This window comes from Mytilus galloprovincialis, chromosome 10 (assembly GCF_965363235.1).
Source record: "Mytilus galloprovincialis chromosome 10, xbMytGall1.hap1.1, whole genome shotgun sequence".
NCBI classification, from domain to species: domain Eukaryota; kingdom Metazoa; phylum Mollusca; class Bivalvia; order Mytilida; family Mytilidae; genus Mytilus; species Mytilus galloprovincialis.
This window is the reverse complement of record NC_134847.1, coordinates 85,618,869-85,635,778: the sequence shown is the minus strand read 5'-3', so window position 1 is coordinate 85,635,778 and position 16,910 is coordinate 85,618,869. Positions and strand designations below refer to the sequence as shown.

At 32.6% G+C, this 16,910-nt stretch overlaps 1 protein-coding gene across 1 annotated transcript; it reads right to left on the bottom strand.

Annotated features, from left to right (window-relative positions):
* Nucleotides 1–2,632: 2,632 nt before the first annotated feature.
* LOC143049416 (uncharacterized) lies at nt 2,633–16,517 on the bottom strand. The gene is made up of 12 exons (XM_076223064.1): nt 16,439–16,517; nt 16,171–16,323; nt 13,878–13,957; nt 13,284–13,355; nt 12,369–12,504; nt 11,710–11,844; nt 7,605–7,678; nt 5,833–5,904; nt 5,184–5,334; nt 4,885–4,985; nt 4,126–4,219; nt 2,633–2,934 (listed from the first exon to the last, which is right to left on the bottom strand). The coding sequence occupies exons 1-12, from the start codon at nt 16,449–16,451 to the stop codon at nt 2,699–2,701; spliced, it is 1,317 nt and encodes a 438-aa protein (XP_076079179.1). The 5' UTR covers nt 16,452–16,517; the 3' UTR covers nt 2,633–2,698.
* Nucleotides 16,518–16,910: the final 393 nt, after the last annotated feature.

The window sequence follows — 16,910 nt, the reverse complement described above, 5'->3', positions numbered from 1 at the left end:
CGTGTTTTTCAACAGACTGTCGGCATTCCAATGGGAACAAACTGTGCCCCTCTACTCGCCGACTTGTTTCTTTATTATTATGAGGCTGACTTCATGCAGGAACTTCTTAGGAAGAAAGATAAGAAGTTAGCAATATCCTTTAACTCTACTTTCCGCTATATAGATGATGTTCTTTCACTAAACAATTCAAAATTTGGTGACTATGTGGAACGCATCTATCCAATCGAATTAGAGATAAAGGATACTACAGATACAGTTAAGTCGGCTTCATATCTTGACTTACATCTAGAAATTGACAATGAGGGTCGGTTGAAAACAAAACTTTACGACAAAAGAGATGATTTCAGCTTTCCAATTGTGAACTTTCCATTTCTAAGTAGCAACATTCCAGCAGCACCTGCATACGGGGTATATATCTCCCAATTGATACGATATTCCCGTGCTTGCATTTCCTATCATGATTTTCTTGATAGAGGTTTGCTGCTCACAAGGAAGCTATTAAACCAAGAGTTCCAAATGGTGAAGTTGAAATCATCCCTTCGTAAATTTTACGGACGCCATCACGAGTTGGTTGACCGTTATGGAATAACCGTTTCACAAATGATATCGGATATGTTCCTTACGTCGTAACTACAATCCCCTTCCCTTTCATGAATATGACCTACCGAATTAGACTATTTACCGGATTTGTAATCACTTAAGCAACACGACGGGTGCCACATGTGGAGCAGGATCTGCTTACCCTTCCGGAGCACCTGAGATCACCCCTAGTTTTTGGTGGGGTTCGTGTTGTTTATTCTTTAGTTTTCTATGTTGTGTCGTGTGTACTATTGTTTTTCTGTTTGTCTTTTTTATTTTTAGCCATGGCGTTGTCAGTTTGTTTTAGATTTATGAGTTTGACTGTCCCTTTGGTATCTTTCGTCCCTCTTTTTTTGACTCTAGTATACCCTAATCTAAACTTTAAGACAAATTAAAAGAAAATAATGACCACAGTAGACACAGATATCTTGTTTTAGACAGGATAAACATTGTAAAATACAGCTTTAATATAGACAAAACAATCCTCAAAAACTGACATTGTCAAAATCCTTGACTTTTTGATTGACAAAATGTTTATGACGTTTACAAGTAGCATTTTGTAACAATAAATATAAAAAATTATACGTAATTTTAGGTGCAATACCACATAATCATAGTACGTCACATCCGGTTGCATATGAAAAAGTGCAGAACAATACTCCTTTGAATGTGACAGTTGTGGGAAATTAATCATACAATTGATTGCAGTCAAACATTTCCGAGTCATATAACATACCGGTATATATTTGGGGCTTCAAAGCACCATTATTTTTTCATTTGGTGTTTCTATAGATTATTTTCGAAATTCGTGGTTACATGGTTACTTGTATACAGGGAAAACAGCATTTACAATTTCATTGGTTACCGTTGGTAATGGTTCTTTTCTTATATGCAATGTGAAAATTTGTCTGTAGTACTGGACATGATATAACTTTACTCATGCCAATCATTTCTTTTTTTTTAAGGTTGATTAGATAGGATAGATAAATTGTGGTATGTGCATTATGAGAAGCTGTACATGCACTTCGACCTTGAGTTTACTCTCCTTTGTTAAAATGTCATGCTGTTAAGTGAAATACTACCAAGATAATTTATTCTGAGGAATTTAGAATCGAAAAACACATCATGATTTTATGAGAACATTGCCAAAGAGGTCCATTAGTTGTATTTATAATCCAAGAGTACTCTTTTGTATCATATTGAATTGTTCTTGGGACAATGAGATAAATTTATTGATCCACAAACTTGACATTTAAGCTTGAGTTAACAGGTAGCGCAATGGTGTGTGTGTGTGGAAGGGGGTGGGGGTGGAGGGAGAGTCAAATTTTGATTAATCAACAAAAAAATCTTTTTTAATATAGTACCACCTAATACTAGAACGTCGCATCCAGTTCCATACGAAAACTTGTCGAAAAAATGTTTCCTTGTATTTGACAGTTGTATTAAAATATTTCTGAGTCATAAACGTATCTATCAGGTGTTTCAAAGAACAGTACTTTTTATTTGGTATTAATATAGAACATTTTGGAATATTGAAGTACTTCTACCTCAGGAATAGATAACCTTAGCTGTATTTGGCTTTACTTTTAAGAATATTTGGTATTATGCTTTTTAACTTCGTTCTTCATTTTGTCTTTTTAACTTTTTTTTATTGAAACGTCACTGAAAATGTTAATCTTGGTATCTATGAAGATATTATTTACATGGTTGTTGTTTGTTGTACACAGTGGAAAAAGGGGCGGAATTTGATTGGTTAACGTCCAGTGATAATTATTGAAATGCAATGTTAAATTTTGTCTATAGTACTAAACAGGTTGACACTCATGTTAAGTATTTTATTCAACTTAACACCAGTTTATATCTTAATCGATTCTTGATGCGTTCTTTATCTGCAAAAATACAAATGAAGTGAAAAATCAACACAACTCGGTAAACGCATAAAAGAAACTTTTCAATGAAACAAGGCCCTGTTCATGTCCTTGAATGAGTCTTTAAAAACATATTATGTTTGAAAGATCAGTTAACATTTGTTTCGAGTGTAAAAAAAAAACTATAAGTATATGATTATTTTATTTTCCAAAGAAAATTGAATACACAAGGCAATGATTAAGTAACAACATTATCCCATTTCCAGTTTACAAAACGGATGATGTAAATCTGTACAAGATACTGCTCTTAAACTGTAATGGCCATTGTTATTGCTGTATTGGTAATTAGCTGTGGCACAATTTTGTCCAATTACATGTTGATTATAATTAAGGAATAGATCAACCTGCACGGACTGCTGGATCCGCAAACCATTATGGCTCCAAATCCATCCCTGACGGTGATCTCTGACCAACCCCGTAAACACGTCTAAAATATAGAAAAAACATCAACATGCATGTATTTACAAGTTATAATATTGTTATACTATATTCATGACAGAACGCTGATTTTTTGTATTTACATGACTTTAAAAATAAACTAAATCAAGGCTTTGTTAATCAGAGACAGTATAAACGCTGATAAGAATTTCCTAATTCGGACGTTCTTTGTTAAAAATTATCAAAGGTACCAGGATTATAATTTAGAACGCCAGACGCGCGTTTCGTCTACATAAGACTCATCAGTGACGCTGATATCAAAATATGTATAAAGCCAAACAAGAAAAAGTTGAAGAGCATTGACAATCCAAAATTCTAAAAAGTTGTGCTAAATACGGCTAAGGAACACAGCTGACGTCGACGACAAACTAAGCCCTAATATTGTAGTTATTGTTGTTATTTAGATATCTCCATAAATGTTATGTTTCTAGAGCTTCATTTCCCTCATAACATATTTAACCGCAACACTGTTTTCTTTTGTATGCAAACAGAGAACCAGATGGTAAATCACAAATTCATTACTTAAAACAAACCAAAACGGGTCCATTAATTTTGAGATTGTTTTTGTCAAGCAAAATATATGTATTAGGTTTCAACTCTATAAAATAACATGATAAGGGTTTCAAAGCCAATGAATTGCACTAGCTGAGCATGGACATTGAACAGTTTATCATTAAGATTTGAACACTCCGTGTCCCTCTCTGAGTGTTTAGCCAATTTCAGACAAAGCATTTATGAATGTTTATGTGTGTGCATATGATATGAGAGCATTCACGACCGGTTCAGTTGCCCATCATGCCATACACGGTCATCATAGGGTTTGCTAATATGATCTGATACAATATTTTTGGTTTATTATATATTTTATAGATTTACTCTTAGGTTTATACTTAGTCGTATATTTCCGTATAACATATACTTTGATTAATTTAACCGAGTAAATGGTTGTACCCTCTCTAAATAAAAGGTTCTTTGATTGATTTCATCAATACCAACATATTAATTGATATAATGTAAACCTTCCCAGTGATATATGACGATGGGGTATGAGTGCCAATGAGACAATACTCAATCCAAGTCACAATTTGCAAAAGTAAACCGTTATAGGTCAAAGTACAGTCTTCAACACGTAGCCTCGGTTAACACCGAACAGTAAGCTATAAAGGGCACCAAAACATACCTATATATCCATTGTGTTGGTATTGTTTGAATGCAGAAAGTTCAGAGTCAGACTGAATGTAAAAAAGGTCTGCGCAATGACTTCGACAGAATCTCTACAAAAATAATTTGTATAACAGTAAGTGACATTATAAATTCTAAAATCTTGAAGTTGTAGTAGGTATCTCTAATTTGTGCACTCATATACACTTTATACATATTAATACAAATTTAAATTTTTAAAAAGAAAACTATTTACTTTAGTAAATTGTACAGTCTCTAACACAAAACAACAGTTAGTTAATAAATTTTAAAATTAAAAAAAATTATAACTAAGGCAAAGTCTACCTTAGACGGATTTAGTTATTTGTTAGCTTTTAGTTTGTCATACAGCTCTACGACTGTTTCCGATTTTATGCATTTACAGCTTTAAATATTCAGAGTTCCCAATGAAGGTAAATCAAGAAAAGCACTTCGGACGAATGAAATTATTTAACATGTTGTTTTCATATAAAATGCAGAGCCTACTTGATACTGTGGTATATATAGATTGAACTTATATTTGAAAGATAACCCTCTCATTATACCTATAATCATGTCCGATGTCATATTATTAAAAGAGATACACGTGGTAAGAGGAGAAAGCCAATGTCATCAATAGCTTTTCTAACAATAACGTATTTATAAATATTAGAGGTCATGATGTTTTTTCGTATTCATTTTGTCCAATACTACTTATTTGTTTCCACATAATCATGTTTAAAAGTACAACTATACTTACAAGAGCTTCATGTTTGGTTACCTTCTGATTACCAAAGAGATAACAATTATTACCATGCTGACGAAAACCAATCGGACACCGATAATACCGATTTGAACAGCCTAAAAATAAAAATAGTTTAAACAATATTAAAACGATTAATAGTGATGTAATATATTAATGAACAAAAATTCATATCCGACATGAAATTTTACTAAAAATGACATATACTACAGTTGATGTGTTCTAAATTGACAAATAGAAATTGTCACAACTTGTTGAGTATTAATTTTAAACTGTTCTAAAATCATCTTACATACGTGGTTGAGCCGTGGTTGTCGTAGTCGTAGTTGATATTGTTTTAGAATTAGGATGTGCGTTACATTTATCTCCCTTGCAGCATCCACCAGAGAAGGTAAAATCTCTTCGTCCAAATACATGACCTGAAGGTGACTTTAGTTGATCACACAACTGTAATATGTCAAACGATAATTAATATTGGTATGTTTCTTATAAGTTTCAATTCAAAGATAAATGATCACATACTCTGTTGTTGATTACTTAACATCTGAGAATTTCTGACAGATTGTTGAATCAAATTGATTGTCACAATCTTAAATTTGTTCCAAAAAGAATAGGAACAATACCGAGCTCAAAGGTATATTCAAAACGAAAAAGTTCATAAACGAGATTTTAGTTACAACAAAACGTTATCAAACTCGCAAAAAATATTCCCTTTATAAAAACGAATAATATCCTTGTAACTTTCCCCCAAAAATATTCGTCTCTCACATTTTGTTATAAATAAGTATACAGTTCAAAATATATTTAAATTAGTACAGCTTTAAACTGTCTCTAAATAATTACTTGTACCATGTAAAAACATCAAATATAATTCAATCATATATAACTTGTATATTTGTTCTATGACCACAATACTTGGCTTCCTCCTATATTTAACAAACTTACACTCCGTTCAATGCATCCGAGTTGAACTACAGTTTTAAAGTTTGATCCCAATTTTTCAAGTCCATAACATTCCTAAAAGTTAAGAATAGAATAAAAATATTTAAACAGTGAACTAACAGTGAAAAAAGATAAATAAAGATAAGTTTTTGTTAATTTCATATATGAATTGTTTATGTTTAACAATCAAAGAAGCGATAATATTCAATGTTGGTTAACATTACAATGATTTTTTAAACGAATACCAACTTCGAATGCTATGTTTTCAATTTATATTTTCAAATGGACTATTAAAAACTATTTGCACGCATGTGTGTATGTCTATGGAAATAATTAATAGGAAGTGATAACATGGTAACATAAAATCTTGTACATCTTCAAGCCTTACGGATTTGGGGTTAAATTTTTATTGTGAGAATAAACAAGACTAGTATTTGCTTACATCATTGTTGCTTTCTTTCTACTAAATATGTGTAACTTGCAATCATATTACAACCCCAAGGGTGACTGGGGTATAGAAATATGGTCACTTGGTCTTCTTCCGACCGGCAATAAAACGCTTGCTGAAGTGGGGCGTCCATTTGGCTGTGCGGGATGTATCAAGTTCGCAGTCACGTCCGGTCAGAAGGGGGACGTTAAATCCGATGCCTCGTGTAAAGAGAGTGCCACGCTCTTTGCACGTTAAGAACCCTTGCAATAACTCTTGTAGGGGTCCGTAGGTGGCCTGTTGCAAGGCAAAATTTCTGTCCCTATCCAATATACCCTCATTTTCCAGTGGCAGTCCAAATTTCCCCGACCATCATCCTAGATGGCCTCTATTACAACAACCTACCTATTGTATTTATTGTGAATTTGTTCTCGTCCTCAATATGCATGAAATATTTGCCACTGGACGTTAAGCAACCAACAATCAATCAATCAATCATATTACACCCTAGTTTGTAGATGCATTGATGACCTATTGGTGACCTTCTGTTGTTGTCTGTTCTATAGGTGGGTTGTTGTCTCTTTGACACATTCCCCATTTCCATTCTCATTTTTACAGTATTTGCAATCTTCCAGAAAGTTGAATATACAGGTTAACTGTGAAACTTTTCAAAAATAATTAGTAAGGGATTTGAAACTTCCTGGACAAGCCCGTGTGCGTCCCATGGATTACTATACCTACATTGTTACCTTTGAGCTTTGACGAATCAAAAATATTAACAAAATTTCTCAGTTTCAAAGCTTTTGTATCTATGAGGAGTTGTTTTTACTATGTATATCATAAGTTTTGATTTTACCTTTTTTTTATGAGTGAGGAAAAATTTGAAATATGTTATTATATTATCCACACATTTTGAAACATTATAACTTATGGCGATTTGATATGAGAAAGAAAGAAAAATACGGGTTTACTCATGCGCACTTAATAATTTCTAAACTGAAAACATTACTCATTAATATTTTAATGCACTACATGTAAAGTGTTTGATGTGAATTTTCCATTAGCAAATTACAAAACTCGTACTTGTATATCAATAGTTGATTATAATACAAAAATATTTGTGGAACAAAATTACTAGTTATGTTTCTGGTGAATTTATAATAACTTTGAAATAATGGAAAATAACATTTTATTTAGCGACATGAAGAAGTTTTTGTTGTTAATCATGTTAATATACATAAGGATATATATTTACGTTTACAATGTAATCACATCGCTTTGTTAAATTGCATTGTAGAAAAAAAACCACATTCAAATATAATGCAACATTCCAAATATGTGTGCATACCTTCCCATCACTGCAAGCTGTTGATTGAGTGCAATTGTCTGGATGATCAACTTCATAACAATCAAGGCAATAAACTGTAACGAAAAATGTTACTTTGAATTTACTTATTACATTATCAACAATTGAGTTATTGATTGTACTTCATATAACAAGAAAAGTATACAAATGTCATTCGTTATTTTCTATTTTCGTTTTGCTATCAGCTACCATCTTTTTTAAGATTTCTTTTAATAGGAATACAATAACAGTATCGATACATTAATTAAAACAAATATTTATACCGAACTCTAAGGTAAATTAAAAAAGGAAGTCCAGGAAACTTAAAACGCTCGAATATAGCAACCAGCGGACGTAATAGAGAACACCTGACATATTGTTAACTAGGTATGGATACTTTCTGAAAACAATGGTTGATTAAACCGGCTTTAGTACCTTTATAAACTTTCCGCTTGAATGGCAGTTGTTTATAGCATCGTTCTATTGACCAGTTTGGTTGAGCAACAACTCATGATCAAACACAAAATTAAAAGTGCATTCTATGAAATTCAAAAGGGACAAAGCCGGTTACATTGTGTCCAGAGGTTTGGCGTCTCCAGCGTTACATAATCATCGTCACTAAAATCTACATTCAGTCAAAATGTCATAATGAGGAATAGGACACGATGAATTACTCTAAAAAAAACATAGATATATATAAAATACAAGTATAAGCAACATAATGCAACAGAATAAACATTATTATTCAGCTCGTTAGACAAGTGTCATTTATGTACAGGAGATTGACAAATGACGCATAAAGCCTATAATGTACGAAAGATCAATCCGGAAAAAAGACAACAAACTTAATTTGGATTTTCTATATGGAGAGAATAAACTAGAGGCTCTTAAGAGCCTGTGTCGCTCACCTTGGTTTATGTGCATATTAAATAGTTTTCTATGTTGTGTCATGTGTACTATTGTTTTTCTGTTTGTCTTTTTCATTTTTAGCCATGGCGTTGTCAGTTTGTTTTAGATTTATGAGTTTGACTATCCCTTTGGTATCTTTCGTCCCTCTTTTAAACCTAGGACACAGATGGATTCATGACAAAATTGTGCTTTGGTGATGGTGATGTGTTTGAAGTTCTTACTTTACTGAACGTTCTTGCTACTTACAATTATCTCTATCTATAATGAACTTGGCCCATTAGTAACTGAGGAAATTATTTTGTAAAAATTTACAAAAATTAACCAAATTAATAATGTTTGTTAAAAATTGACTATAAAGGCAATAACTCCCTTAAGGGGTCAACTGACCATTTTGATCATGTTTACTTATTTGTAGATCTTATTTTGCTGAGCATTATTGCTGTTTTCAGTTTATCTCTATCTATAATAGTATTCAAGATAATAAGGGGGGGCAGCAATCTAACAACCAGATGTCCAATTCATTTGAAAATTTTACAGTAGATAGATCTTGACCTAATAAACAATTTCACACCCTGTCAGATCTGCTCTAAATGCTTTGGTTTTTTTAGTTATAAAGTTATAAGCCAAAAACTGCATTTTACCCCTATGTTCTATGTTAAGCCATGGCAGCCATCTTGGTTAGATGGCCAGATCACCGGACACATTTTTTAAACTAGATACCCCAATGATGATTGTGGCCCAGTTTGGAATAATTTGGCCCAGTAGTTTCAGAGGTGAAGATTTTTCTAAAAGATAACTACGATTTCGAAAAAATGGTTAAACATTGACTATAAAGGGCAATAACTTCTTAAGGGGTTAACTGACCATTTTGGTCATGTTGACTTATTTGTAAATCTTACTTTGCTGAACATTTTTGCTGTTTACAGTTTATCTTTATTTATAATTATATTCAAGATAATAACCAAAAACAATACAAATTCCTTAAAATTACCAATTCAGGGGCAGCAACCTAACAATGGGTTGTCCGATTCATCTGAAAATTTCAGGGCAGATAGATCTTGACCTGATAAACATTTTTATCCCTGTCAGATTTGCTCTAAATGTTTCGGTTTTTGAGTTATAAGCCAAAAACTGCATTTTACCCTTATGTTTTATTTTTAGCCGTGGCAGCCATCTTGGTTGGATGGCCAGGTCACTGGACACATTTTTAAAACTAGATACCCCACAGATGATTGTGGCCAAGTTTGTATTAATTTGGCCCAGTAGTTTCAGATGAGAAGATTTTTGTAAAATATTACTAAGATTTACGAAAAATGGTTAAAAATTGACTATAAAGGGCAATAAATCCTAAAGGGGTCAACTGACCATTTTGATCATGTTGACTTATTTGTAAATCTTACTTTGTTGAACATTATTGCTGGTTACAGTTTATCTTTATCTATAATAATATTCAAGATAATAGCCAAAAACAGCAAAATGTCCTTAAAATTACCAATTCAGGAGCATCAACCTATCAACGGGTTGTCCGATTCATCTGAAAATTGCAGGATAGATAGATGTTGACCTGATAAACAAATTTACAAAAAATAACCAAATTAATAATGTTTGTTAAAAATTGACTTTAAAGGCAATAACTCCCTTAAGGGGTCAACTGACTATTTTGATCATGTTTACTTAATTGTAGATCTTACTTTGCTGAGCATTATTGCTGTTTTCAGTTTATCTCTATCTATAATAGTATTCAAGATAATAAGGGGGGCAGCAATCTAACAACCAGATGTCCAATTCATCTGAAAATTTTACAGTAGATAGATCTTGACCTAATAAACAATTTCACACCCTGTCAGATTTGCTCTAAATGCTTTGGTTTTTGAGTTATAAGCCAAAAACTGCATTTTACCCCTATGTTCTATTTTTAGCCATGGCGGCCATCTTGGTTGGTTGGCCGGGTTACCGGACACATTTTTTTAAAACTAGATACCCCAATGATGATTGTGGCTAAGTTTGGTTAAATTTGGCTCAGCAGTTTTAGAGGAGAAGATTTTTGTAAAATTAACTCTCCATTTTATTTTGTACAACATGTATTCATCTGACAGTATTAAAGCCTTGTTGACCCTTAAGAAGAAAAAGTAATCATTGAAATAGAACAAGATACATAAACATGTTACGAAATCTGGCATTAAATTTTAAATTTACCGAACGAAAATTAAAAATAAATTAAACTTGTTACTTAATCCAAATTAAATTTCAGTTAAATTGTCCTATGTAAGTAGTTTGTTAAAAAATAAACGTATGTTTAAACGAAAAATTTAACGGTGATAAACTCGATTCAAACCTTTTAAATAACAAATTTAAACTGGTATTATTTTTCAAATAAATAACAAATCTAATAACCCATAAATCGAAATGAAACTTAAGGAAATAAGAAATTTAACAAAATTATGAAACTTTAATAAACTACTAAAATAATTCTTCATAAATCAGACCTTAAATTCAAAACTAGAAATTTAATATATGAATAAATTTTGTAAACGTATCATTTCATGCAGTGAATATAGGGTAGGTTACTAAAAAACGATTTACATTTATTTGTCATATTAGGAGATCAATATTCTGACCATCATGTCTGTAGCTTAATGTTCATACAAAACTGCATTGATGTCGAATGGTATGGTTAAAAAATGAGGTTTCCTGTTGAATAAATCCCCAAAATATTGCACACTATTTCAAAGAAATATCACAAAAACAAAAAATATAGTTGCCTTAAACTGAAAAAATCACCTAAATGACAATAGATCAATTTGATTTGGTAGAACGATTCAATGCATCACGTGGTTTTGACGCCATTGGAATTTGAATGTACACAAACAAGGTCAGCAGCTTAAGTATAGAACAACATCGTACATTGAGTGACTGAGAAAATAGTAACCAAGCTTATCAATACTGCTAATAAAAAATCTAGGCTAAGTCTACAGAAAAAATAAAAAAACAAAAGCCAAGAGATGAACGACTTCAAAACATAGCGGGATAAAATAAAACGAAAATGTTTAATTAAGACGACACTAAGTAATCGATGTTCTTATTTTAAATCCAGAAATTGAATCAATGTCTATAGAATATAAATATGAAACATGGGTCATAGAGAAAAAAAAACCAGGTCAGCATTGGTAATCAGGTACTTGTTTGAATGTATACTTACAACATTTCCGACACATGTGTGGACAAATCTTTGACGCTACACAATCATCTGAACACAGATTTGGTAGGTAAAAGGCTAGACGTGTACATATATTATCATCTTTGTTCATACACACAGAAGGGTCTGCAGTTGTTGCTAATAAAAAGTACAAGCAAAGAAACATCTGGAGTTGTTTTAAAAAAATAACATTGAGAAAACAACCCGAAAAAGAGCAGAATAACAAGATAATTACAACTCAGTCTTCGACTCTTTTATGAATGTTCTATAGCAGAAAAGATATACTTTGCAAAGTTTTCATTGATATATATTTCAGATAATAAAAGTATTCATAGAAGGTACATTGTTTTGGGGCACCGTTACAGGTCGTTTGGTGTAGAACAGGAAGTATTACAAAATCAACTGATTAATGATCAAACATAATTATAAAATAATTGCAAAGTGTGAATCAAAAGTTATGAAAATTCACAGCAATTTTACGATCAGAAAATAAGGCAGATTAATTTTTTGCACAACATTTGAAAAACCGATAATAATATGACTTAAATATTTGTGCAGTTGTAATTCTAATTAAATCTACATTTTACAGTATGAAAACATGACAGTTTTCTATGTTTTAAATGCAAATGTGTATTAATTAATGCACATGGTTAAATACTCACTGATAGAGGAATAATTCTGTGGCGGAGTTATATGAAGTAACGGCGGTGGTTTGTTGTTACATTTGTCAGTATTACAACACCCGGCTTCAATACTGGATCTGAACTTTGAGGATATTGGGGAATACTGGAGACAAGTCTGAAAGAAATTAAGAAAATCTTGAATATGGTCACCGTATATAACTTGTTTCAGTTTCAGGGTATTCAGAGACTTTAAGCCTCGATAAAATGTGACACCCACCTGTCTATCGCTATTCCAGAGACTTCAAGTCTCGATAAAATGTGACACCCACCGGTCTACCACCTTCCAGAGACCTAAAGCATCGATAAAATGTGACACTCACCTGTCTACCGCCATTCCAGAGACTTCAAGCCTAAGTAAAATGTGACACGCACTTGTCAAGTACTGTCACATCTAAGACTGCAAGCATCAGTAACATGTCACACTCAACTGTCTGCTGCTGCAAGCCTAAGTAAGAAAATACATCCACCTGTAGACTGCCACACCAGATAATGCAAGCATCTTTCGGTAAAATGTGACTCCTGTATACTGCAATACTAGAGATTGCAAGTATCGCTAAAAAGTGACACATACATTGTACATGCATATGTCTACTACTATACGAAAGACTGCAAACCTAGTGTCAATGTGACATTCTCCTGTAGCTGTCTAATAATACTTCACATACTACAATTCTTGGTGTAATGCGACATTCACCTTTAGCTGTCTAATAAGACTTCACATACTACAATTCATGGTGTAATGTGACATTCACCTGTAGCTGTCTAATGATACTTCACCTGCTACACTTCATGGTACAATGAGACATTTACCTGTCTCTTGTGTCGGTTAAAACCACTCTAAACTGTCTACTTTGACATAACAGTGTTCAATGAAGGAAAACATGATACACCTACCTGTCTACTGCCGCATCCAAGTCTGTAAGCCTCAGTAAAATGTGCCGTAAATGTCTGTGCAGTGAAGCAATACTGTTAAAAAAAGTAACAAAAATTGAACCAAAGAGATTGTCTTTATAGCATATTGTTATTTTTGTTCCTTTTTTGTTGATTTAGAAAATGGCGAATTTTTGTTGCTTTATGTATATAATCTAAGGAGCGAGAACGATTGCGTTGACAGAGTTAACGTCTCCTGATATAGATGCATCTCCCGTCATGCAAACTGACACTCGAACAACATGTAACAATCGCAAATAGGATACTATCGGTAACTACACATTTGATCACTATATTAGTATCTTAAGATCTTGAACGAGCAAACATGTCACCGACACTATTTAAGCAATTTTTGACCGTGATCGAATTACGTATGTATTAATTCCGTTTGTTCTTCTTCTTAACATGTTGCCGCAAATAATCCCATTTCAAATTGGTCGTCTTAAATTTGATATGAAAATAATGCATGAAATACTTTTGTATTAATGAGCTTACAATTAAGCTGAAGCAATGCTTAAAACCAGCAAATATCTAAAGCAGAAAAAGGATAACACATACGTCATTAGCATCAGAACAGGTTGTAAATGTAGTACAGTTTGTGACATCCTTAACTTCTGTACAGGTGTAACATTTCAATGCTGAAAATATACTTATATATGTACATATAAACAAAATTATCCACATGTTTTTTCTTTAGTTTGATGGTTCGACACTTTATCAGTTGCATGTTCAGTGGGAAATTGTTGTGCTCCCTGTTTTTATACCCATCTAGGGAAAGAGCTTTTTTTTTTTATTGAAAGTAAAACATTATCGAGCTAAGCATAGTCTACTTTTATTTTTAGTTTCATACTGATTAGATCCTTTCACTCCGTGTTTTAAACTATAGAAAGACACCACTAAGAACAGCCAAATTTATATATGAGGTAAATTATGCTTGGTATAATTGGAACCGTAGTTTCTGATATTTTTAATTATCAACAGGGAATATTTAGAAAATTATGTAATTTCATTAATGAAGCACTTATTTTAATATAGATTAAGTAAAGTCGGTTAAACATATATATATATATTGTTGACTGTATTATAGAACCACCCTCCACAATCAAATTATTTTTCATATGGGTTCTTATACAGTATAAACTAATAATATCGTTAAAATAATAAAATATATTCATAAAAATAAATCATCTATACTATTAAACGAGAAGACCTGATTTTGTGTGTCGCTTCTCTTCCTTCCACAATAAATCAATCATCATGCCTCTGTGTCCTATAGGTAACATGCATAGTCGCATTTGTCATTCATTCTTATGATTATTCAGATTGAGTTATTTTGGGAGAAAAACGACAAAAAAGGAGTCCGGATATGATTCCGTCATCAGACTAAATTTTTATTCATGGATAAGACTTCCGGTTTGAAACAAGCACAAATACAACCAATCGTATGATAGATTACAAAAATGAAAAATAAATAAACCAATTAGAGCGTTCTCCATATCATGGTGTTTAGATCGCAAGAACCACAACTATTATACCTCCTTATAGAGGACAATTATTTTTCGCGTTTATCTACATTATACTACTTTAATATATAGAGACTCTCTGTATTCTGTCTACTGTTTTCTTTGAAATTTTTACTATTTAAGGGGTCATACCAGTTGCATATATATTAAATTAAGTAAAACATGTGACACAAGTACAACCAATCGTATGATAGATAACAAAAATGAAAAATAAATAAGCGATTCAGAGCGTTCTCTATATCATGGTGTTTAAATCGCAAGAACCACACCTATTATACCTCTTTAGAGAGGACAATTATTTTTCGCGTTTCATATCATGGTGTTTAGATCGCAAGAACCACAACTATTATACCTCCTTAGACAGGACAATTATTTTTCGCGTTTATCTACATGTAAACTACGATTGTAATACTTTAATATATAGAGACTCTCTGTATTCTGTCAGGGACTTTCTATTTTAGTATATCGACCAAAAACTTTAACCTGAAGCGGGAGAGACGGACGGACGGACGACCGAACAAACGAACGCACGGATGCAGACTAGAAACATAATGCCCATAAAAGGGGCATACAAATTTATTGTTTAAAGGGAAAAAGTTAATTGGCAAAAATGAAAGTAAGGTAGAGATAAGAGGGGGCAGGACCTTTTTCGAGGCGTCGGGATTTGGGGATTGATCCTTACGGGATCCGGGAATATATTTTTCGATTTCGGGATTTCGGGATATGAATTTCTTTCAATTCTGCATTTCGGGATTTCATTGGTTTAAGCCCGGGATTTCGGGATCAGGACTCCTCCGACCACCCCTCAAATTAGCCTTAGTCGGTCTTAGTCATTTATACAAGATTCATATCCTACCATTGGCATTTCAATAAGGCTCTCAAAAGAAAAAGCACCGATGGATTGTTCTAGAAGCATATTTTATTAGACTAATAATGGTCTATATATAAGCAGTTACATTTATTTCATGTTTGAAACGGTGCAAATTTTTAATTTGATTTGACTTTTACCAAAAGAAGCATTGTAGCAAAGGAGAAGAATAATTGTGGTCTAATGCCAGAAACACGAAAATAATTGAATTTAACAGAAAGGAAACAAATATCGGACTTTAGGGAGAGGGCTTTTGATACCCTTTGTGAAACTCTTCATACATAATATCTTTTACAAAGAATCATCCTACAACAGTTCACAAGCTGTATATGCCCGCGATTTCGCGGGTGTATTCTAGTAGTTTTTAAATTTGGTGACTCTAAAGTGGTAATTTGGAGTTCACGTTATTCGTAATTTAACTAAAAACACAAAATATAAAAAAAATTGAGTCAATACTTACGGCATAATCCGCAAGATCTTTTACAGAATTTTGCAAGACACGGATCACCGCACATTTCTGGCAACCTGTTCAGCATCAGGTCACATAGTGATGTCTCTATGTCCTCGCATTGTTGCGCAGATGCGGGTAACAGAGTTAACAGCAGATATATTACTAAAATATAATGTAAAAATGCATATCCAACTGACGTTATTTAAATTGTTACTTATTGTTATGAGTAAAATATTACAGTTCCGTTTTTAATTTCAGCTACTTATTACAATCTTACCAGATAACAACATACTGCTTGGACTGATTATTGTGTCATGGTTTGTAAATTAGTACGAAAATAGGTCGAAATCTTATCGTGGTAAATAAAGGTCAACTGTATATAAACTACGGATGGAACGAGTCCTTACACAATTAATTTATATCGATATGTGACTGAAATTTAATGCTCCATGCAGTAGGTGTCAGTTTTAGTCAAGGGAAAATAAATGTAATAGAAGTTACTTTAAAAAAAAAAATATTTGAAAGTGGCCTTATTTCTTCATTTATATATGCTATTAATTCATACGTTATAATTAGATTCCAAGAAGACATAACACAGTTATAAAGTGTATTTTTCATCATTCACTGCAACTCCACCGTTTTAATGTGTTCAGTAAGTCTTTCCTTTTAGATAAAACATTCAAATTGTCGAACCAAAAAAAAGAAGATAAATATAACTAGAATTGCCATTGCAAGCAATAGCGGATGTC

Coding starts and splice junctions, on each gene's coding strand:
- LOC143049416 (XM_076223064.1), bottom strand. Junction 11,845..12,368: donor ACAGAATTATTCCTCTATCA/GTGAGTATTTAA, acceptor ACTTTTTATTAG/CAACAACTGCAGACCCTTCT. Junction 2,935..4,125: donor CCAACACAATGGATATATAG/GTATGTTTTGGT, acceptor TCTATATTTTAG/ACGTGTTTACGGGGTTGGTC.